The sequence below is a fragment of the Euleptes europaea genome, chromosome 16, assembly GCF_029931775.1.
Source record: "Euleptes europaea isolate rEulEur1 chromosome 16, rEulEur1.hap1, whole genome shotgun sequence".
Lineage (NCBI taxonomy): Eukaryota > Metazoa > Chordata > Lepidosauria > Squamata > Sphaerodactylidae > Euleptes > Euleptes europaea.
Window position 1 is genome coordinate 7,045,504 of NC_079327.1, and position 25,475 is coordinate 7,070,978.

The 25,475-nt window shown below is 45.2% G+C and overlaps 1 protein-coding gene across 4 annotated transcripts in view; it reads right to left on the reverse strand.

Moving 5' to 3' along the window:
• PCDH9 (protocadherin 9) overlaps positions 1 to 25,475 on the reverse strand; it is a 770,680-nt gene that overhangs the window by 378,853 nt on the left and 366,352 nt on the right. For 2 of the 4 annotated variants that reach the window (XM_056862104.1, XM_056862102.1), the window contains exon 2: positions 20,300 to 20,365. The exons of the other annotated variants lie outside the window; for them this stretch is intronic. In XM_056862104.1, coding sequence (XP_056718082.1) covers positions 20,300 to 20,365 — 66 coding nt within the window. The remainder of the gene's footprint in view (positions 1 to 20,299; positions 20,366 to 25,475) is intronic. 4 annotated transcript variants of the gene reach the window in all.

The window sequence follows — 25,475 nt, forward strand, 5'->3', positions numbered from 1 at the left end:
CCTGGGAAATGGAGCCTGATCTGTCTATCGCATAGCTTGCAGAATAGTTCCACGCAGATGCAAATTCACTTTCCTTTTGACTGGAGCTGTTCAGTGATTTGAACAATTTACCTGGTAAAATAACCAGTTGTCCCCGGCTCACTGTCAACCTGCTGTTGCTGCTGTTTTTTTAATCTATACCTCAACGAAGTTTGCTGTAGGGTTGCCAGGTCCCTCTGGTTGGGCCACTGTGTGAACAGACTGCTGGACTTGATGGACCTTGGTCTGATCCAGCAGGGCCATTCTTATTGTCCTAAGGCCTGAGGAAAACCCTTCCAAGGGCTCCCTTGGGACCCTCATATGGCCCGAAGGGACCCATCACCTGTGGCCTCCCTCTTCTCCCTGAAAACCCACCAGCAAGATCAGGGGAATGGCTGTTCCCCTCTCGCTTTAAACATAATATCACACCATTGTTCCCCAAGAATTGTTATTTAATTCATAGCTATCAGGCGTTTCTAGGTTTTTCTTCACCACTTACTTTCTTTTTAGACAGAACTTTGCACTTGGCTTAATTTCTAACTGCTTGGATTCATCCTCTTCACAGCCTTAATGGCCTGCCGACACCTACCACAGAAGTCTGGGCCTGTGCATTCAATACCTGGACATCAAGTATTTTTTTCCCCAGACACTATCATTTTCTATGGCTGTAACACTGTGCCTGGAGAAAATCCACTTGCTGAAATTATTCCCGTCGCAAAGGTTTTTTGTTTTGTTTTTTAAATCCTTGCACAAAATGTCCTAGATTTGTTGTAGCAAAAAGAAATAAAAGGGCCACACTAGTAACAGGTTACCAATCTCCAGGGTGGGCCTGGTGGTCTGCTGGAATTACAAATTACCTCCAGAGTACGGAGAAAATGGTAGCTTCAATGAGAAGAAGAAGAAGAAGAAGAGTTGGTTTTTATATGCCGTCTTTCTTTACCACTTAAGGCTGAATTAAACTGGCTTTCAGTCACTTTACCTTCCCCTCCCCACAACAGACACCCTGTGAGGTAGGTGGGGCTGAGAAAGTGTGACTAGCCCAAGGTCACCCAGCTGGCTTCATGTAGGAGTGGGGAAAGAAATTCAGTTCACCAGATTAGCCTCCACCGCTCATGTGGAGAAGTGGAGAATCGAACCTGGTTCTGCAGATCAGAGTCCACGGCTCCAAACCACCGCTTTTAACCACTATACCACTCTGGCTCTACTATAATAAGAGGAATTTATGGAATGTAAATTCAGTTCTCTGCCCCCCTCTTATCTCTGGAATTGTTTCATGCAACATGGCAGAATGGCTGTTAAGTCAGAACTTTAATTAATCCCCACTGAATGGAGATAAATGCTAGAAAGTCCTGGCCAGGACAGATCAGATCACCTGGCACAAGCGGTTGCTGTCTGCTCATAATGCCCTTCGAAAGCCTGCTAGGTATTGCTTTCACAAGCACCTACATGAAAACAAAGAGGAGTGGCCCAGACAATATTTCACAACACCCCCTCTCCCAAAGAGAAGGTTGAAAGGTCCCTCTTCGCCACCAGCGAGAGGTTTTTGGGGCGGTGCCTGAGGAGGGTGGGGTTTGGGAGGGGAGGGACTTCAATGCCATAGAATCCCATTGCCGAATGGGCCATTTTCTCCAGGGGAACGGATCTCTATTGGCTGGAGATCAGTTTTAATAGCAGGAGATCTCCAGCTAATACCTGGAGGTTGGCAACCCTACATGGGAAACATAAAATTACCGCTTAAATACAGGAAAAGTAGCAGTTATCAAATGAGTTGGTTTTCCCCTGACCTAAATTTCAATCCTATTAGAAAGTGGGCACAATCCTTCATCCAAATACAATTAGGTCTACTGGAAATATTAATGCCTGATCCTTCTGGACGAAGCAGCAACGGACTAAATGGTTCGAGACGCGACTCGTGATGTCCTTATTAAGTAAATGTAAATGAGGACGGAGGGAATCAGGCTTTGTATGTGCTCGAATTTGCATCAGATAAGTTAAAAAAAATAGTTCACTTTTCATTCTTAATTAAAGAATGTTCATATATAAAGCTCTCAGAAGAGTTCCAGGTGATGTTTCTATTTAGTTGTTTCTACAGCTTTTTCCCGACCCCATGGGGAAAAAAAAGATAACAGCGTAACACCTTAGAACAGCTTACACTTCGCAACAAAATCCCAAGCAAAATAAAGTGAAATTAAATAGTCACAATCAGTCCTCCCATAGCTCAATACTAGAGGAGCTGTGGCTAGGGTTGCCAGCTCCAGGTTGGGAAATACATGGAGATTATGGGGATGGAGTAGGGATGCCAGCCTCCAGGTGGAACCTGGGGATCCACTGGATTTACAGCTCATCTCCAGACTACAGAGATCAGTTCCCTTGGAGAACATGAATGCTTTTTTTTCTGTGCCTTGTGTTGTTTTCATATGTTATTTATTTATGATGTTTGTTACAGCCAGAGGCCTCTCTCTAGACCACTGTGAGGGTCGGGGACCAGGTAGGGGGTGACATGAAAAGGACTCTTTGCCCAAGTAGGCAATATTGACCTTGACAGACCAACGGTTTGACTCACTATAAGATGCCTTCAGCACATTACAGTGTCTTCCAGAAGGGTACCAGCCATTACGCCGAAGAATCAGTACAAGGGATGGTTTCAGTTGAGGATGATGTGGTCACCGAGAACTGGATTGGCACAGTGGGTTGCAAAAAGTACTGCCTGTAATAACAGAATATCTGTACCCCACACATTCAGCCCTCATGTGGAAGCACAGGTTTCACCTCTACTATCATGGTAGCTTTTTGGGTGCTCCTGAGGTGTTTGTATGGACTCTTGCCTTTATCTTTGTATGTAGGGTTGTCAGGTCCCCACTGGCAACTGGAAGGGTTGTCAGATCCAAGTTGGGAAACTCTAGATTTGAGGGTGAAGCCCAGGGAAGACAGTAGGGTTGCCAACCTCAAATTACTTGCTGGAGAGCTCCTGCTATTATAAATGATCTCCAGCCAATAGAGATCAATTCCCCTGGAGAAAATGGCCGCTTTGGCAATTGGGCTCTATGGCATTGAAGTCCCTTTCCAAACCCCGGCCTCCTCGGGCTCTGCCCAAAAAACCTCCCACCGAAGAGGGGAGGTGACGAAGAGGGACCTGGCAACCCTAGGACCTCAGTGGGGTACAGTGCCACAGAGTATAACCTCCAATGCATCCATTTTCTCCAGGGGAACTGAGCTCTGTAATCTGGAGATAGGGTTGCCAACCACGAGGTACAAGCTGGAGATTTGCTATTACAACTGATCTCCAGCTGACAGAGATCAGTTCCCCTGGAGAAAATGGCTGCTTTGCCAACTGGACTCTATGGCATTGAAGACCCTCCCCTCCACAAACCCCACCCTCCTCAGGCTCCACCCCGAAAACCTCCCGCCAGTTACGAAGAGGGACCTGGCAACCCTATCTTGAGATGAGCTGTAATTCCAGGGGATCCCCAGATCCCACCTGGAAGCTGGCATCCCTATTTGTATGATATCAGCTGAGTAAAATCACTCACTCCCCCCCTTACAAGTGAATACAACTTCAGCAGTTGCTAAACATATCTAAAAAAAAATCTCTGTCATGCATACACAATATCATTTAATGAAAAAAGTGCCACTGTCTTGAAACATTAGAATGCCAAGTCTAACTTGTCCGCGCCTGGCAGGTTAGCATGAGCGCAAAGTATATTAAATTTATATTTTTATTTATTTTAAATTCAAAATGTAAGTCAACCTATGTCGATGATGAATAATGAAACGAAATGGCAGTGCGTAGTCACAACACCTTTCAGATGGAAATTAAGATATTCCTGCATGCATAATATTACGAAGAGGGGGGGAAACCACCTCAGGTAATGAATCCTTCAAATACCACTTACGTTCCAAAATATCACCTCTCAATGTTATAATGTGCGGGTTGCAAAAGCGAAGAACCGCAAAGCAAGCAAGGAGTGAGAAAAGAGGAAGAATAAAGAACCACAATGGAAGAACAAAGAACCACAATGGAAAGTCAAGTGTATACAAGACAGCCCAGCACAAAGTTCCCTAAAATCTTCTCTTAGACTACTACAAATGATTCATTGATAAAATGCCATCTCTGAACATGGTTTTCCGTGAGCGGCATAAGGAAAAAAAGAAGTTGTCTCTTCATCTGTTGTTGTTTCCTTGTGGATGGAATGTATATTGTCAGCTCTTCGAGGGCGGGGAGGGCTGTTCTGTTTACATTGCTCTGAGAAATGCCAGGTACATTAAAAAAAAAAGGTAAAGGTCCCCTGTGCAAGTACCAGGTCATTCCTGACTCATGGGGCGATGTCACACCCCGACGTTTCCTAGGCAGACTTTTTTTACGGGGTGGTTTGCCAGTGCCTTCCCCAGTCGTCTACTTTTTACCCCCAGCAAGCTGGGTACGCATTTCACTGACCTTGGAAGGATGGAAGGCTGAGTCAACCTTGAGCCGGCTACTTGAAATCAGGTCATGAGCAGAGCTTGGACTGCAGTACTGCAGCTCTTACCACTCTGCACCATGGGGCTCCTTGCCAGGTACATGGAGGACTTTAAATTATCTTCATGCTCAAAGCTGGGGGAAATGAGCTGGTATTCCTTATCAGGCAAGTTGTCTGTGCTCACTGCGAGTCTGGTGGGGACTTTTAGGCGACGATCTCCAACACAGCAGCGGGGACAGGGGATCAGGAGAGAACAGCATTGATTGATGCTGGGACATCACTTATTTATTTACTTAAAAAAAAGAAATTACTTTGTATCCCACCTTTCTCTCCTAATGAAGACCTGACATTGTTCTCCTCTCCTCTGTTTTATCTTGACAACAGGGCTGCCAACCTTCAGGTGGTGGCTGGAGATCTTCTGCTATTATAACTGATGTCCAGCTGATAGAGATCTGTTCACCTGGAGAAAATGGCCGCTTTGGCAATTGCACTCTATGGCATTGAAGTCCCTCCCCTCCCCAACCCTGCCTCCTCAAGCTCCGCCACAAAAACCTCCCACTGGTTGTGAAGAGGAACCTGACAACCCTACCTGACAACAACCTGGTGAGTAGGGTTGTCAGGTCCCTCTTTGACACCGGTGGGGAGTTTTTGGGGCGGAGCAAATTGGACTCTATGACATTGAAGTCCCTCCCCTCCCTAAACCCTGCCCTCCTCAGGCTCCACCCCAAAAATCTCCAGGTGTTTCCCAACCCAGAGCTGGCAACCCTATGGATAGGTCTCTCCCTATGGGATAAAGGAGTACTGCCCCTATTTAGTAAAACTGTAGCCTATAGGCGCAGTCTGAATTTATGGCAACGATAATTCTGATTTCAATTGGACTATTTTTTTTCCTTATAGGGGGAACATTAAGAAAGGCTACCCAATGATCAGCTCCTAGCAGCATCTTTTCTGTGTTGGAAGAAGTGACTGCCACCAGGGTATCCATAATTGTACTAAAATACCTCCTAATGAGCCCCTCATAGAAGTGCTCCACGAAGGGCCACTGTACGCTATGCTTGTCAATTTCTTTGTCTCTCCATATCTTGTCATCTGGGAAAATATTTACAAATTTGCTTGCATGATTGGGGTATTAGACTTCTTTAGCCTTAATGAGGAAATCTGTTGTGATTTCACAATGTATAAATATTGTGTCACATGATTGTGCTAATAACCGCTAACAAGATTATATTGGCCCCTCTGGTATTATATTTTACTCCAGCTGTAATCTCTCTCTCTGTGTGTTTGTATGCCCATAGAGTAACAACCTCCTCAGTCCATTGTAGTCAGTACGTTTACAGCAGTGTCCGTCTGCTTAGGAAGGGGCTGTAAATGTCACAAAATCACTCCAAGTGAGCTACTTTGTGTAAACAGAGGAGCAAATATCCTAGAGCGATGTGTGCCCACTAGGGTTGCAAGCTCCGGGTTGGGAAATACATGGAGATTTTGGGGGTGGAGCCTGAGGAGGGCTGGGTTTGGAGAGGGGAGGGACTTTGATGTCATCGAGTCCAATTTGCAAAGCGGCCATTTTCTCCTGGGGAACTGTTCTCTGTCTCCTGGAGATCAGAAATAATAGCGGGAGATCTCCAGCCACCACCTGGAGGTTGACAACCCTAGGAAGCAACCCTGGGCATATCCATTGTAGTGTAGAGGGGGGTTTGTGAGATGGGCAATGTCATGGATGGAAAATAGGGTTGCCAACCTCCAGGTACTAGCTGGAGATCTCCTGCTATTACAACTGATCTCCAGCTGATAGAGATCAGTTCACCTGAAGAAAATGGTTGATTTACCAATTGGACTCTATGGCATTGAAGTCCCTCCCCTCCCCAAACCATACCCTCCTCAGGCTCCGCCCCCAAAACTTCCTGCCGGTGGCAAAGTGAGGCTTGGCATCCCTAATGGAAAAGGGGTTGGTTACCTGTGCCACTCAAACGACACCTCCTTCTTGCTCTTGTTTTGGAGGGAGAGAGGTCCAGCATTATAAGGTTTCTGCTGAATATCTACTTTGGCCCCAAGAGGATCTAAAAATCAGGTTTCTCCGACAACAGAATTCTACAACAACTCTGGTTCAATTCAACACTGAGTTGTTTTGTGGATTCTCCACCCTTGGGATGACACTGTGTCCGCCCTCCCTGCAGAGGAGGTCCGGCCTACTCTCCAGCAAGCCGGTTCCTCTTTGGGTCAAAAGTCACCAAACGTTTTCCTAAGAAAACCCAAAATCACCCACGCATGTAGGTAGTTCTGCCACCAGCTCTCAGTTCCAAAAGGTTTAGCCTTAACAGGGAGGAGATGAGAGCATCTCTTCCCCAGCTAGTTCCCAAAAGCCCAAAAGACCGCGCCAGCCTTGCAGAGTAGAGATTCTGTCAGGGCTGGTTAGCTGTCAGTAAACCTTACAAAAGGTAGGTGGTTTTTTTCACACACTCACTCTTAGGCACTTAGATTTAGCCCTGAGACTCAAAAAGGTTTCATAGACTCCAAAGTAAAGGCAAAGATTTATTCTAAAGCACTGGTTCCCAACTGGGGGTCCGCGGACCCCCAGGGGTCCATGAGAACTAAATTAAGGTCCGCGAAACAAAGTTATAAACCCATAATAAATTAATATTTTCAATTAAAAGTTCTCTATTATTATATATTCAAATATTATTCTAAGTTTAATTTTTGACTAACAGTTATGATTAAAGTTTCTTTTCAAATTCTCGGAATTTTTATTTTAAACCTTGGGGTCCCCGCACCAAACAAAAAAGTCCTAGTGGTCCCTGGTCAAAAAAAGGTTGGGAACCACTGTAAATGTGCTCATTACAGAAAGTAAAATATTTGTGGAAGCAAAATAGCATGAAAACAAGAAAGCGACCGGACAAATGAAATTCAGTCGCAAACAATGCCATCTCAAATTGACACTGTTTTTGCATCGATTGCCATATGAATGGCAGATCAGAAAACAACAGCAGGGTTCAGAATCGCTGAAGTGTGGTATCAATTATGAACTGCCCTAGTTAACACAAGACAATGGGCGGCTGGCTGGTAACTATGGACACCGTCCACACACAGTTTTGGTTCTTGAGGTGCTAAGCAGGTGTTCAGTTTTGATTACTGCCGGCGAGGCCTGACAGGCCTTAATGCTCCTCCGCACAAATAATTCTCTGCCACATAGAAGCTGGGGGAAGACTTCTGGCCGACACCCTCCATGACATGGTAGTTTTCTGTGTTTAGAGAGAGTTTTAACCATGGAAGACCCCTCTGTCTTGGAAACCCCACCTGCAGACTGAAGATGGACAACCCTCTCACTAGGGTTGTCAACCGCCAGGTACTCGCTGGAGATCTCCTGCTGTTGCAACTGATCTCCAGCCGATAGAGATCAGTTCGCCTGGAGAAAAAGGCCGCTTTGGCAATTGGACTCGATGGCACTGGAGTCCCTCCCCTCCCCAACCCTCCCCTTCTCAGGCTACACCCCAAAAACCTCCCGCCGGTTGCGAAGAAGGACCTGGCAACCCTACCTCTCACAGGTTTCCCTGTGACACACAGAAGGAAGACAGGTATTGTGGGTTGCCAACCTCCAGGAACTAGCTAGAGATCTCCTGTTGTTTCAACTGATCTCCAGCCGATAGAGATCAGCTCACCTGGAGAAAATGGCTACTTTGGCCATTGGACTCTATGGCATTGAAGTCCCTCCCCTCCCCAAATTCAGCCCTCCTCAGGCTGCACCCCCAAAATCTCCAGGTATTTCCTAACCTGGAGCTGGCAATCCTGTCGGAGTCCCAGGTTTGAATCCCCACTTGGCCATGGAAGCCTGCAGGTGACCTTGGGCCAGTCACACACTCTCAGCCTGTCCTACCTCACAGGGCTGTTGTGAAGATAAAATGGGGAACGGCGGAAGCGGCTTTGGGTTCCCCTTGAAAAGAAAGGTAGGATATAAAAAAAATAAATAAATATAAGGTCGCATAGGATTTTCTTTTGGCACTATATGCTCCTGAATATGTGGATGCTGCAGATAACCTCTCTCCACACCTAGCTTTCTTTCTTTCTTTCTTTCTTTCTTTCTTTCTTTCTTTCTTTCTTTCTTTCTTTCTTTCTTTCTTTCTTTCTTTCTTTCTTTCTTTCTGTGGCAAATGATGGCACACAGCCAGATCACACACTACATAGAAAGCACGGTGGGAACATGGGGAAGTCCTTATTTCTCTCCGCGCTTGTAGAGGGGAGACTCTGCATGAGTGTATGAACTGGCCCTGAGATTCCCAGTCTGCCTGATCTTGTTATTTGACTTGATTATTTGATGATTACATGGGGTTTCAGACAGCTGTTGCCTAGCCTCTGCTTGGCACATCAAAAATAAGTGGGGGGAATTGTGTCTTACCGCTGCTTTCCCTTGCTCTTGAGCAAACAGGGTGCTCAGCCCATGTCATTACACATAGAATATATATTCTAAAAGAGCCTGCCTTCCCCCACACAGATGCACACACATTTGGAACTAATTGCATTTTTTTTCACCTACAGGTCGAGATATAAACAAAATCAATCTTACAGTCAGTTGCTGTCTTCCAGATTGAAACCTGACCTTGCAATTCAGCTGTGCCTACAGTGTTTGTAAGTTACAGCTGTCTATCTTTCTCCAGGCACTATTTGACATTAAAAAAAAATCCTTGTAAAACCTCAATACAATTTATGCCAGTATCCTGAGTTTCAATATCTCCCTTCACAGCAACAAAAGAATGGCACCTCTCTCTCCTACCACCTCCAGATTATACATTAAGAGTATATTGGGGTGTGTGTGTGTGTGTGTTCGGGCTGCCAACCTCCAGGTACTAGCTGGAGATCTCCTGCTATTACAACTGATCTCAAGCCAATGGAGATCAGTTCACCTGGAGAAAATGGCTGCTTTGGCAATTGGACTCTATGGCATTGAAGACACTCCTTTACAAACCCTACCCTCCTCAGGCTCTGCCCCCCAAATCTCCCACCAGTGGCAAAGAGGAACCTGGCAAACCTAAACATAGATAAAGGCTGGTAAAACAAATATATATAAAACCATTTTAAAAAATCACCGTTCACGACTGCTATGCACTCCTAAATAAAACCATCTTCAACTGCCATCTATGGAGTCAAAGTGAGAGAGTCAGCCACACCTCTCTGGGGAGGTTGTTCCACAAACGTGGGGCTGCTTCTGAAAAGGTCCTCTCTTGTTATCCATCAAATAAGCTTCTTTGATTGATGGGATAGTCTAGAGGGCTTCTCCCTGTGATCTTAATTCCCGGGTAGGAAAAATCGTAACATCTAAAAAGGGCCAGGGGGAACAAGGAACCAAAAGATGCACACATTTGTACTCTCTCTGTTTTTGTGTATATTGTAATACATGTGACGGGGTGTCAAGATAGGGTTGCCAGGTCCCTCTTTGCCACCGGTGGGGGGTTTTTGGGGTGGAGCCTGAGGAGGGTGGGGTTTGGGGAAGGGAGGGACCGATGAGTCCAATTGGCAAAGCGGCCATATTCTCCAGGGGAACTGATCTCTATCGGCTGGAGATCAGTTGTAATAGCAGGAGATCTCCAGCTAGTACCTGGCAGTTGGCAACCCTATGTTAAGAACAGACCCTCTGTAGAACAATTTTGGTTGAAGGCTAATAGGATATGTAGTTGTGGTTTCCACATGTTTAATATGGAAAGTATGCTTGCCTTTCTGTAAGAAAGCACGCTGGAAACATGGCGAAGGACAACCAGTCGCCATATTAAGCTTCTTATTTTCTGAGTTGTCATCTTTCAATTTTGGGGGTTTATTAATTATTGAAAACGCGTGCCTCCGTCATGTACAACGGTTGGGCAGGCAGCCGTACCCGGCGTGGATTACTTTCACATGCATCAAGTGCTCTGATTAATTTTTTGTGTTGTTTGTCTGTATCGCTGCAGATTGTATAAATACATCTGTGGCCTTTCGCGTTCCGACAATGGCAACAGTTTAATCACTCATCCAATTTAAATTGGGGGCAGGAAAGGGCGCCAGAGTAACGGGTACCTTATTGAGAAAGTCAGGGCGCTTGCCGAAATTCAACTGTTCTTCATATCCTTTGCAGAGACCTTCCTCGCCTTGTCTGATATTCCTGGGATTGTAAAATGATAATGTATGGTAATTTGTGATGGAGCGATAAGCATACTAATAATCTCTGCAGCTAGTCTCGGGTAACTTGCCGGTGATGTGATCTGACTACAGGCTAGGAAACAATGGCAATCGGGGAGGGAGGAAAAAAAAAAAAAACACAGCCAGGAAACAAAAGGGGGAAAGAAAAGAAGGTGAATTTAGCACCCAGTCAAAGCTGTTGACTTTTTACCAATGAGGCTGTCTGTCTTGGGTTTGGTTGATCTTCCCAAATAAGATTTATCCTAGTTTGCAGCTGAGGAGGGGAGCAGTGTCATAAGAGGGTAAAAATATATCCTTTGAGACCAGTTCCAGACCAGCATGTGGTTATGGGGCAGATTGTTCTTGGAAACAAGGAGATGAAATGAATAATGCCAAGCAGAGATCTTAAGAGGGCTGGTCTAGATTAAATAGAGCCATTATGGTGTAGTGGTTAAGAGCAGTGGACTCTAATCTGGAGAACCAGGTTTGATTCCCCGCTCCTCCACATGAGCAGCATACTCTAATCTGCTGAACCGGGTTGGTCTCCCCACTCCTCCACAAGAAGTAGGGTTGCCAGATCAATCTTTGCCACCGGCGGGAGGTTTTTGGGGTGGAGCCTAAGGAGGGTGGGGTTTGGAGAGGGGGGGACTTCAATGCCATAGAGTCCAATTGCCACAGCAGCCATTTTCTCCAGGTGAACTGAACTCTATCGGCTGGAGATCGCTTGTAATAGCGGGAGATCTCCTGCCACCAGCTGGAGGTTGGCAACTCTAACATGAAGCTAGCTGGGTGAACTTGGGCTAGTCACAGTTCTCTCCAAACTCTCTCAGTCTCACCTACATCACAAGGTGTCTGTTGTGGTGGGAGGAAGGAGATTGTAAACTAGTTTGAGACCCCTTAAAGGTAGAGGAACGCAGGGTATAAAAACTAACTCTTCTTCTAAATGCCAGACCATAACCACACACTGTAGAGCAGAGCCCCAACCAGACAGGGGTTCCTCCCGGCTGTGCTACCATGATAAGCATGCTTGCTCAGTAGGGTTGCCGGCGGGAGGTTTTGGGGGCAGAGCCTGGGGATGGCAAGGTTTGGAAGGGAAGGTACTTCAATGCCATACAGTCCAATTGCCAAAGCGGCCATTTTCTCCAGGGGAACTGATCTCTATCGACTGGAGATCTGTTGTAATAGCAGGAGATCTCCTGCTACTACCTGGCAGTTGGCAACCCTAACAAGGATGGCAACCCTATTGCTCAGTGTAATATCGGGCATCTTCCTTGACACTTGCTTCCTAATTCATTCGTTATCATCCAGGGCTTAATTTGGGCCGGAGCATCTGTTTTCACTTCCAGGGCTCAGCCTTGGAATTTACAGAGCAGATGAATCTTCCCCAGAGTAGCTGTTGAGTGGTTATATTTTTATTCTGCTTACTACTACAGAGTCATGGCACGTCAAAAAATTGAGGGGTGGGGGAGAGCTTCCAGATCAGAAGGCTTTGTTACCACATAGACTGGAAATGTGCTTCCCTTCCTGCTAGGGTTGCCAGCCTCCAGGTGGTGGCTGGAGATCTCCTGCTTTTACAACTGATCTCCAGCCGATAGAGATCAATTCACCTGGAGAAAATGGCAGCTTTGGCAATTGGACTCTATGGTATTGAAGTCCCCTCCCCAAACCACACTCTCTTCAGGCTCTGCCCCAAAAATCTCCCACCGGTAGCAAAGAGGGACCTGGCATCCCTACTTCCCACCCCACCCCTAGAAAACATGCACTGGGACTACCATTCCATGCCTGTGCCTACTCTGTATGTAGGGTTGCCAGCTCCGGATTGGGAAATACTGGAGATTTTGGGGGTGGACCCTGAGGAGGGCGGGTTTTGAGGAGGGCAGTGTTTGGGGAGGGACTTCAATGCCATAGAGTCCAATTGCCAAAGCGGCCATTTTTTCCAGGTGAACTGAAACTCTACTAGCTGGAGATCAGTTGTAATAGCGGGAGAATCTCCAGTTACTACCTGGAGGTTGGCAACTGAGAGGGGATATGATAACCATCTTCAAGTACTTGAAAGGCTGTCATATAGAGGAGGGTGCTGAGTTGTTTTCTGTTGCCACAGAAGGTTGGACCAGAACCAACAGATTGAAATTAAATCCAAAGAGTTTTTGTCTAGACATTAGGAAGAATTTTCTAACAGTTAGAGCGGTTCCTCATTGGAACAGGCTTCCTCGGGAGGTGGTAAGTGTTCCTTCCCTGGAGGTTTTTAAGCAGAGGGTAGATGTCCATCTGTCAGCAATGCTGATTCTATGACCTTGGGCAGTTCATGAGAGAGAGGGCATCTTGGCCGTCTTCTGGACATGGAGTAGGGGTCACTGGGGTAGTGGGGGGGGAGGCAGTTGTGAATTCCCTGCATTGTTCAGGGGGTTCGACTAGATGACCCTGGTGGTCCCTTCCAACTCTATGATTCTATTCTATAACCCTACGATGGAAGTAAGGATGCCCTAGAATGGTAGTTTGCAGGTTCTCAAGGAGTTAAAGAGGGGACAAGAAAGTGGCATTCTTGAACAAGGGAACTCTTTGTAACAAGCGCTGCAGTTCTCCACACATAGGGCGGCCAGTGCAGCTGCCTGACAAGAGATTGATTGTTTTAATTGGGCATGGATGAAACATTCCAGGGCGGAAAACTCTTTCTCCCAGCTCTCCTCCCGCAAAGTTTACTGGCTGCTCGTCTCGGCGGTGGACTGTTCTGCGCGCCCATAAATCACCCGACGGTTTCAAGAAGATGATAAGAAAGTTAGACTCCATATGCATCCTGGGCAAAATAGATGTAATTCTACAAAACACAATTTTTGTTTTGCACACTCCTATGGTTTTACAAGGGAGTGGGGAAATGAAAGGCGAGCCCTCTGCTGTAAGTGAAAGCCGGCACAGGGATTTATGGTGATAAAAGAGGTTAACTGGCAGAAGGCCGCCCCAAATTAGGCACCTCACACTCATAAGAACATAAGAAAGGCTATGCTGGATCAAACCAAGGTCTAGGGTTGCCAACCTCCAGGTACTAGCTGGAGATCTGCTGCTGTTACAACTGATCTCCAGCCGACAGAGATCAGTTCACCTGGAGAAAAGGGCCGCTTTGTCTATCGGACTCTATGGCATTGAAGTCCCTCCCCAAACTCCGCCCTCCTCAGGCCCCACCCCAAAAACCTCCCACCTGTTGTGAAGAGGGACCTGGCAACCCTAGTTACTACTGATCTCCAGATGACAGAGATCAGTTCTCCTGGAGAAAATGGCAGCTTTTGCAATTGGACTCTGTGGCATTGAAGTCCCTCCCTCCCCTCAAACACTGCCTTCCTCAGGCTCCGCCCCCAAAACCTCCCACTGGTGGCAAAGAGGGACCTAGCAACCCTATTAAGGTCCAGCCGTCTGTTCACACAGTGACCTAGCAGGTGCCTCTAGGAAGCCCCCAAACAAGACGACTGCAGCAGCATTGTCCTGCCTGTGTTCCACAGCACCTAATATTATAGGCATGCTCCTCTGATCTTGGAGATAATAGGTATGCATCATGACTAGGGTTGCCAGGTCCCTCTTTGTCACTGGCAGGATGTTTTTGGGGCTGAGCCTGATGAGGGCAGGGATGTATGATTAGATTAATTGCATTAAAAAAAATTGTCCACATGCAATTTTTCCTGCACCACTATCCCTTATTATGGAGACTTCTATTCTGTGTAAGGAAAACCACAGTTAACTCACACCCCCACAAAGGCACATACATATGGACAAGGTTGGACAAGGTTTGCAAGTATTTACACAAAGATCACAATCTCTATATGGCAGCTACTGCCTTATGCCTCTAGTTATATAAATTACCCCTCGTGACTATGGAGATAGATAGATAGATAGATAGATAGATAGATAGATAGATAGATAGATAGATAGATAGATAGATAGATAGATAGATAGATAGAGAGAGAGATAGAGAGATAGAGAGAGAGAGAGAGAGAGAGAGAAAGAGAGACAGACAGACAGACACAGACACAGACACAGACACAGAGAGAGAGATACACAGAGAGAGATACACAGATAGATAGATAGATAGATAGATAGATAGATAGATAGATAGATAGATAGATAGATAGAGAGAGAGAGAGAGAGAGAGAGAGAGAGAGAGAGAGAGAGAGAGAGAGACGGACAGACAGATAGACAGACAGATATACACACACATATACACACCCGTTTACATATCTTCATTTTATCTTTGCATCAGTGGCTTGGATAAAAAACCAAATGGTCACACACACACACACACACAAAACACACGTCTTTTTTCGTGGTAGTAGGACAAGCTTTTTCCCCATATGCCGCTTTGCATGCACACGCCATACGTCTGTTTCATGGCAAACATAAAATGGTTGAATTCACTATCAATTACAGGTTGGAACAAGTTTGATTTCAATTACAACAGGAGAGCAAAACAGCTGGGAAATCCCCAAGGGGAGGCGCGGGAACCAAGGGGGTGAACGGTTCATTAAACAGTACTAATTAGAGAGAGATGAACTCGAGATATAAAACGCTTCTGGTTGCTTCGATTCCCCAAGACGGTTTGCCTTTCAGGACCGAAACAGTAAGCACCGCTGTCGGACTGAAATCTATTTTAATTTTCTGATAATCGCTACCTGAATCGTAGTTTTAACAACAGGTCTAACTTCTTCAAAAGTAACCAAAGAAAGAAAGAAAGAAAATCAACACATTTGTAGCTGCTCTACTTACATTCAAGTCAAACAGATGCAGAAAACTACCACAGAATCATCGAGTTGGAAGGGGCCATACGGGCCATCTAGTCCAGCCCCCTGCTTAATGCAGGATCAGCTTAGAGAATCCCTGACAATTGTTCGTCCAGCCACTGCTTAAAGACTGCCAGTGAGGGGGAGCGCACCACCTCCTTAGGTAGCTGATTCCACTGCCGAACAACTCTTAGTGTAAACTACTTTTTCCTAATATCGAGTCGGAAACTCTCCACCTGCAGTTTCAACCCATTATTGTGAGTCCTATCCTCTGCTGCCAACAGGAACAGCTCCCTGCCCTCCTCTAAGTGGCAGCCCTTCAAATACTTCAAGAGAGCAATCATGTCCCCCCTCAACCTCCTCTTCTTTGTTGCCATGAAACTGATAGGTGTGATAGGGCTGGCAACCTCTCCTCCCTATAGGGTTGCCAATCTCCAGGTACCAGCAGGAGATCTCCTGCTATTACGACTGATCTCCAGGCGACAGAGATCAGTTCCCCTGGAGAAAATGGCCACTTTGGCAATTGGACTCTATGTCATTGAAGTCCCTCCCCTCCCCAAACCCAAACCTCCTCATCCTCTTCCCCAAAAACCTCCCGCCGGTGGTGAAGAGGTAGCTGGCAACCCTACCTCCGTAGGATCCGTCTCCAAATCACTAGGAGTTTCCCAACCAGGATCTGACAACCCTAGCTTCCATTCCCTGAGGGTGGCCAGGGCAGACTTGGCAACCCTAGAACCATGTGGAAGATGAGCCATGCAGATTGGGGAGCTCCTAGCGAGAAGAGAGAAAAGGGTGGTCAACCCTTCCTCCAGCTTGGATCTGCACAGCTCATAAGAAGAACTGCACTGGATCAGACCAGTGATCCACCTAGTCCAACACCCCCTTTCATGATGACTGACGTAGGGGGGCAATTTCTCTCCCTTCCTCTTCCTTCCTGCAGGCCCTTCCATGAGCCATGAGGCGATTTCTACCTCCGAGTTCCCCAACCTCAGGGATTATCTTTCCAGGGACTCCAACTGACTGCAGTAACAGAGAAGAACATGGGCAAACGGTATGTTGTACATGAATGTTTTGCTGGATACAAGCCAGTGCTGCCAATCATGGGAATGGAGTCTGTAAATGTAATTCTGGAGGTATGCGTGTAGGCAGAATGTTCTGGCAAACATGGAGACGAGTAGGGTTGGCAACCTCCAAGTGGTGGCTGGAAATCTCCCTCTATTACAACTGATCTTCAGGTGACAGAGATCAGTTCCCCTGGAGAAAATGGCTGTTTTGGAAGGTGAGCACTATGGCATTGTACCCTATTGAAGTCCCTCCCCTCACCAAACCCCACCCTCCTCAGGCTCCACCCCCCCATATCTCCAGTTATTTCCCAACCTGGGGCTGTGGACAAGGTTAGAAATTACTTACACCAAGGGCACAATGTGTATATAGCAACTACTGGGAAGGGAGGAGGATATTTACACCAGCTCGGGCATGAGGAGAGATGGACTAAACCCTTTTCTTCAGCCCTCGATAGGACAAACAGATTAGGGAGCATCTGAAGTCTGGGTAAGGGTAAAGGTGCAGAGTGACAGGATAGGTTTCATCCTAAATGGGGATGGGGAGTCCCCATGATTTTCCAAGAACAAAAATTGGGAGATCAATATAGGGTCTAGCCTAGTTTGACCCTAAGTTCCCGCCCCTTGGTTGGGAAACACCTGGAGATTTTAGGGGCAGAGCCTGAGGAGGGCAGGTTTTGGGGAGGGGAGGGTCTTCAGTGCCATAGAGTCCAATTACCAAAGCGGCCATTTTCTCCAGGTGAACTGATCTCTATTGGCTGGAGATCAGTTGTAATAGCAGGAGGTCTCTAGCTAGTACCTGGAGTTTGGCAACCCTACTAAGTGACAATGAATTCTCTTGCTACATCTGAGAACTTTTGTTTATTCCGGGATAGAGTATTTTAATAAACTCTTGTATTTCCTGTCCTCTGAAGCCGTTAACAGTGCATTCTGAAAAGCTTTTAATAAGTTGTCTAGAAATGTGAAGATTTATTTGTAACCAAAACCCTTGAGAGGAAATAGTCTCTATTTAAAATGTAATCCACAGAGCGGTGCAACAAAATATTAAATTTGAAAGTTAAGCAATATATTATATGAGTGTGTGTGTGTTAAGTGCCATCAAGTCTCTTCCGACTCATGGCGACCCTATGAATGAAAGTCCTCCAAAATGTCCTATCTTTGACAGCCTTGCTCAGATCTTGCAAATTGAAGGCAAATTGAAGTATATATATTATATTATATATTATATACTGGCAGAATTTTTAAAGGTATTGTAGGATTTCTAAGGCAAGCTTCTAATGAATACACACACACACACACACACACACACACACAATTATCCCACCTTTTAAAGACATGAGACTGTGTATTGTTAGCTCTCAACGTTCCCTTATTTTTATTCATGTTTCGTTTCTGATTTTGAGCCCCGAGGCACAGAGTGGTAAGCTGCAGTACTGCAATCCAAACTCTGCTCACGACATGAGTTCGATCCCGACAGAAGTTGGTTTCAGGAAGCCGGCTCAAGGTTGTCTGTGCCTTCCATCCTTCCGAGGTTGGTAAAATGAGTGCGCAGCTTGCTAGGGGTAAAGTGTAGATGACTGGGGAAGGCAATGGCAAACCACCTTGTAAACATAGTCTGCCTAGTAAACGTCAGGATGTGACAACACCCCTTTACCTTTTACCTAGTTTCTGATTTAAAAACAAAATCAGAGCAGAGTAGGGTTGCCAACTCCAGGTTAGAAAATTAATGGCAATTTGGGGGTGGAGCCTGGGGAGGGGAGAGTTGCTCCAGTGGAAATTATCTATGTAGTCTGGAGATCAGCTGTAATTCCAGGGGATCTCCAGATCCCACCAGGAGTTGGACAACTCAAATTTCTATTATTGTGACTCGTAACAATGGGTGTATGTGTGTGACTCTACAGCGGAGGTTAAGCAGTTCAAGGAGCTGAGCGCATGCATACATCTCTCTCATTAAACCCAACAGGTAGGGTTGCCAAATCTGGGCTGGGTAATTCCTGGAGATTTAGGGGTGGAGCCTGGAGTACACAGAGTTTTGGGAGAGACCTCAGCAGGATATAAAGCCATAAGATCCAACCTCCAAAGCTGCCATTTTATCCAGGGAAACAGAAATCTGTAGTCTGGAGATCAGGTGTAATTCCAAGAGATTTCCAGGTCCCAGCTGGAGGCTGGCAATCCTACCAACAGGATTTAGAGGGGCTTCACTCTGTGCTCTGTATAAACAAGGTCTTGTTTGGTTAAATAGGACATTTTCCCATGAATGTTTAGCATCAGCTTCATGCATAATCATGTACTGTTCCATCTGGCATAACATATTAGACAATTACGAACAATTACGAACAACTTCTACCACGGTTTAAGTTGCAAAGCTCCTGACATTGATATGTGCCCTCATTTAAAAAGAAAGAAAACCCATACACATTCATATAGTTAAAATGTTTAAATTATTACAGTCTGTGAGGGCCATAAGAAGCACAACCCCTTGAACTAAGACCTGCAAGCATGTGTATACTTAAAGGTAAAGGTAGCCCCTTGTACAAGCACCAGTTGTCTCTTCATCTGTTGTTGTTTCCTTGTGGATGGAATGTATATTGTCAGCTCTTCGAGGGCGGGGAGGGCTGTTCTGTTTACATTGCTCTGAGAAATGCCAGGTACATTAAAAAAAAAGGTAAAGGTCCCCTGTGCAAGTACCAGGTCATTCCTGACTCATGGGGCGATGTCACATCCCGACGTTTCCTAGGCAGACTTTGTTTACGGGGTGGTTGCCAGTACCTTCCCCAGTCGTCTACACTTTACCCCCAGCAAGCTGGGTACTCATTTTACCGACCTTGGAAGGATGGAAGGCTGAGTCAACCTTGAGCCGGCTACCTTATGGACAACCATATCAGAATGGAAGAAAACAGAAGTACAACTATTGCTGACTAGATGAAGGTCCAGCCATAGGGTTGCCAGCTATTAGCCAGCAGGGGTAGGGTTGCCAGGTCCCTCTTCACCACCGGTGGGAGATTTTTGGGACGGAGCCTAAGGAGGGCAGGGTTTGGAGAGGGGAGGGACTCCAATGCCATAGAGCCAACTTGCTAAAGTGGCCATTTTCTCCAGGGGAACTGATTTCTATCACCTGGAGATCAGTTGTAATAGTGGGGGATCTCCAGCCACCCCCTGGAGGTTGACAACCCTAGTACTATAAATACATATATAAACTTTCCCTGGCTCAATTGCTTCAAGAAAAATGTTCAACAAGGGCATGCATTACAGTTCTCGGAAGACAGCTCCCACTTCAACACACGTGTGAATTGCCTGTCTGAAATTGCGCTCTGTAGAATCCGCCTGAATGTCAAAAGCAAATAAGTTATGTTCCCGAACAGGCCCCATTCTTCCCTTGAATGCCTGGATTGTCTCTTAGGTAACTACAGAAAGACTGTTCAAAATCATGTTTCCTGTCTCAGAATACCTGAAAAGGCTATTTCAGTATGATACTCTATGTGCTCCTGATTTACCATTTCACCACTGAATGATTCTATTTTGGGGCAAGGGGGAATTCATGAAAATCAATGTGCAGGGAAACCAAGACTTGTTTCCAGAAATCCAATAGTGTTTCTGAAGATATGTTTTTTTTAAAAAAACCCTGTAAACTAATGCCAGTTTTTTTTAAATTGTAAGGACATTTGGCTGAATGTCTGTAACTCCTGTTTCTCTACCCTGCACGGTCATGAAATATTATGTTGGTGAAACACAGCGAGGAAATGGAACTCCCTACGGAAGCTGAAGTATTGACTTCGATGCAGGAAGGGGAAGGAGACAATGTTTGACTTCAAAGAAAAAACAAACGAACTGGTTCTTTGTTTAAACAGTTCTGATATCTTACCACCCATGGTTTGTCAGGTACCCAAATCTCCCACAAGTAGTTCGGCATATCTCCAAAATTCAGTGCCTAAAAAGCAAGTGATATTTGAATAAAAAAGACTTGTCACTTTGATCGTACCTTAAGACATTCCCCTAAACTTCTGGCACAACCCAGAACAAAGGCCTGCCATACTACTACGGGGTAGGGTTGCCAACCACCAGGTAATAGCTGGAGATCCCCCACTATTTCAACTATTACAACCCCTCATAATCAGATGTTTTGAAGGTTATTGATTCTTAGGATTGCCAAAGAAGCGACTTGACAGCACTTAACACACATTTTCACTATCTGTATAACACTACATTGCTAATTATTTTCCTCAGTCCTTTTCAGAAACATTTCTAGCTTTTCTTTAGTTTTCCACACAATTTATTTCAATCTGTTCCGAGTGTTATTAATGTCTTAAAGCAAGTAGAAAGGGTTTTTCCATCCCCCTGTTACTACTTTCTCACACCTGAAATGCTCGCCTAAGCAATATTGACACATCTGTGCCAAACTGTTGGCATGAAACTGATGTTTGATAGGGCTGCCAACTAGGGTTGCCAGCCTCCAGGTACCGGCTGGAAATCTCCCGCTATTACAACTGGTCTCCAGCCTATAGAGATCAGTTCCCCTGGAGAAAATGGCTTCTTTGGCAATTGGACTCTATGGCATTGAAGTCCCTCCCCTCTTCAAACCCTACCCCCTCAGGCTCCGCCCCCAAACTCTCCATGTATTTCCCAACCTAGAGCTGGCAACTGTACTGCCAACTCTGAGTTGGGAAATTCTACGTTGCCAGGTCCCTCTTCATCATCGTGGGAGGTTTTGGGGGTGGAGCCTGAGGAAGGCAGGGTTTGGGGAGGGGAGGGACTTCAATGTCATAGAGTCCTATTGCCAAAGCGGCCATTTTCTACAGGTGAACTGATCTCTATCGGCTGGAGATCAGTTGTAATAGCAGGAGATCTCCATCTAGTACCTGGAGGTTGGCAATCCTAGGAAATTCCTAGAGAATTGGAGGAGCAGTCTGGGAAGTGTGGGGTTTGGGAAGGGGTGGGACCTCAGCGGAGTATAATGTCATTGTGTCCAGCCTCCAAAGCAGCCATTTCCTCCAGGGGGGCTGATCTCTGTAATTTGGAGGTCAGGTGTAATTCCGGGAGATCTCCTGTCCCCACCTGGAGGCCGCAACCCTATACTCTGTGGGGGCCTGAATTACTTCTTAAATATAATGTCCTCCAGCAATGCACTTGCTGTCACACTACCATTTCACTTCCTTGCTTTATTCCTTGCTTGGACTGGAGATTTACCCTCTATCAGTGTTTTAGCCTATGAATGCTATCTTTCCTTCTGCTTCCCTTTGCTAATACTGCGCACTTCCTCCCCAGTAATTGGCATTATTTTTTTCTCTGTCTGAAAATATACATTGAAATATCTCTTGTATATACAATTTTGCAGATTTCTACTTTCACACATTGCTACATCAGAATTTATTGGACTATTCCTGGTAACTAAAACTGAACATTTTTTCCCACTCCCTACAGCATTTGTTTTATATATTGCTAAGGGTATGTGTGCATGAGCAGGAAAATGTCCTTTAATGTTTTTCCTATATACAAAATCTCCCCCGCCTTTCCATATTACTAACTTTCTAAATTACCAGATGTTCCTTTTCGTCAACCACAGTGCTGTCAGCTGGTTTTTTTAACATGTTTTCTATTTTTATCCACACTAATATCTTTAATTTCTCTTTACTTGCATTTATGCAGGGTTTTTTTCTATCATTAAAGAATTGTTTACACCCAAACGTGAACTGGTTGTTTCTGGTTTTCTAACTGTCAGTGTCTCAGTTCTCCACTTTCCTTGATGTATACAATTTAATTTCCATTACTTTTAATTTTGCTCTAATTTCTTCAGTATTTGTATTAAAACAACAACAACAACACACACACACACACACTCTGCTGTTTCAGAAATTGTTCTGTGGTCCAATATGTAACCCTCCTCCTTCTCACAAGGTCCGCAATATAGGTTTAAAATAAATCACTTGTCCATAGTGGGGTGAACTGCCTCCCCTACCTTTAATAGTTTAGCTTAATCAATGGATGAACAAGATAAAAGAATGGGGGAAATGATGTCATGGTATCCATGACACTCTAGGAATTTCTCCTAATTTCTATGGTGTTTCACCTAAAGATTGGTGGAATGCCTGGAGAGTCATGGCGGGTTGTGATGTCACTTCCAGGTGATCACCTGGAAGTGACATCATCCCCTGTGATACTCTCACCTCCCAAATTTCCCAGGATCCACAGCCACAGGGCAACACTAGGTATGAACAGCTAGAATTCCATATTAGACCAGTTGTCACTTTTAGCTGTCTCCAGCTGTCCTCATCTTTCACTCCCCCCTTTGCCCTTTCAACTCTATGATGGACCCATCAACTGGTGTTGGAAATCAGAAGTTGATTACTCTTTTAAAGAAATGACATTTGTGTTTATTCATCCATTTATTTTGCCTAGTATGAAATTAGTATTCAGTTCAGAATGATTTGCCCAATTCTTTTCATTATTGGGTGAGTAAAGATGAAAACATCCAAAACTGGAACATCAAACCATGTTGTCAAATCCTATGGGAACACATCTGTTTCGAAGTTCTTCTATTAGATACCCCCATGTATTGTACACTCATCCTGTATTCTCACAGATTTACATCACAGTTCTTGACCGGGCTTCAAAAGAGACTTCTTACTATGTATATTCTCTGAAAACATTCTCCTTTGATATAGATTCTGAAGTTTGTTACTAACTTGGAAGAATTCCTTTGTTTGCCAAAAGGCATCTCATTTCAAAGAGAAGCATACCTCAAAACAACAGACACCTGATATTTGATTCTTCAGTATTTTTTTCTGAATCAAATCACCAAGGGTATTAACAAATATAATTCAACAAGAACATAGTAAGTTTACCTAAGAGCAGGTTAAGACCAATGTTACCTCTTCAAGTTGCTTTTGTATGCACAATTTGAATCCTACAATAGTCAAGCAGAGGTCAATATTCAGCAGGTCAACCCAGTAGTTATCATAAGCATATTATAATGAGGTAAAGACTAAGAAATGAAGACTCATCAAATCATACTAGCTGGACCATAAAAACAAATAAAAAAGCAATGTTTGAAGCTTGTCACCAGCCTGAGTACCACTGAAGATAGAGGATAGAGGTTGGTGTAAGCAATATAGGGTTGCCACATTCAACGCCCCCCCCCCCAGCAACCTGTGTGGGGGATAGGGTTGCCAGCTCCAGGTTGGGAACTCCTGGAGATTTGAGGGTGGAGCCTGGGGAAGACAGGGACCTCAGCATCAATTTTCTCCAGCGGGACTCATCTCTGTAGTCTAAAGATGAGCTGTAATTCCAGGGGATCTCCATGTCCCACCTGAAGACTTGCATATCCACAGCAACATGTAGGAGAGATCCTTAAACATATAGGCCTTCCCCAAGGTGCACCTAGCGTTGACAGCCTCCAGGCACTAGATGGAGATCTCCTGCTATTACAACTGATCTCCAGCCAATAGGGAAAATGGTTGCTTTGGCAATTTGACTCCCCTCCCGAAATCCTGCCCTCCTCAGGCTCTGCCCCAAAAACCTCCCGCCGGTGGCAAAGAGGGACCTGGCAACTCTACTTGCGGTCCTAGCTTCAAGAGTTTGAATGCCCATCCAGCAAGACACATTAAGCTCCTTTTAAACCAGAAGTGTGCAAATCAAGACCGCTTCTGACCTTCTTCGGTGATATACAAAATGTGAGAACAAAGACAACTGCTCCTACAGTGGACCTTTGACAGTCTCAGGGGCCTAGAAAAAGTCAACCTTGCCACCACAAGTCCAATCTTCAATGTGACTAGGGCCCTGTTTGATTGCTTCAGCTGCTGAAAAGTCTGTGGACAACAGCTGATAAAACCTCTACATTTGCCTCAATTTCTTTTTTTATATTTCTGGTACCCTTCTTAAAATAACACACCACTTAAAAGCAGCTACTATTTGATAGTGTTCTACTTTTAACTTGTCCCTAGATTAGGGTTGCCAGCTCCCTCTTTGCCACCAGTGGGAAATTTTGGGGGCAGATTCTGAGGAGGGTGGGGTTTAGGGAGGGGAGGGACTCCAATGCCATAAAGTCCAAGTGCCAAAGTGGCCATTTTCTCCAGGTGAACTGATCTCTTTCGGCTGGAGATCAGTTGTAATAGCGGGAGATTTCCAGCTAGTACCTGGAGGTTGGCAACCCTACCCTAGATTAGCTTTATACTTGTATATGTCTTGAGAAGCATCACATGTTCTACAAATTACCAGCTCCCTGTCTACATGTGAAGCCATGGTATTTGGGCAAAACTCTATGGTAAAAATGACACTTACCATAGAGTTTTTGCCCCAATACCAGAGTACCCCCACATAGATGGAGACCTGATGACCTCATTTCTGTTGTGCACTGGAAGTGACTTCACCAGCCTAGGTCTCCTCTTGCTGCCAGTAAGTCCCCCCTACCTCCCACCCTCACCAATTGTAGGAGGTACCTTGGAACTAGGATTATGCACAAAAAAAAAATCAGTAAATTTCAGGTTTGGGTTTATTTGGCCCGATTTTTTTCCATTAAAACCAGAATAAGCTGAATACCTATACAAGTAAATTTGTATTTTAGCTTTATTTCCGGGTTTACTGAAAAAAAATCGGGTCCATTATAATCTATGGAGATTTTTTCTGAAGCTCCTGTAAGGGCATTTTTGGAGGTAGAGTTCCCAAATTTTCCGGGTGGCTTCAAGGGACTCTGCTTGCATGAGCCTCAAGGTTTGGTGAAGAGTTGGACAGGGGGTCCATTTTATGGGGTCCTCCATAGAGAAGCATTGTAAATTTTACCATCCTTCTCTATGGAGGAGGGGGCCACCTTTTCCAGACCCCATAAAATTGTACCCCCTGTCCCACTCTTCACCAAACGTTGGGGTTCATGCAAGGAGTGTCCCTTGAAGCAACCCAGAAAATTTGGGAACTCTACCTCCAAAAATGCCTCCCTCAGAGCTCATTAAAAAACTTCCACAGGAAAATGGCTGGGGAAAGCGGAAGCCGAAAAAAGCCGAATATCTATTTGGATGATTCGGCAATCGGCTATCCAGCTTCGTCTTTAT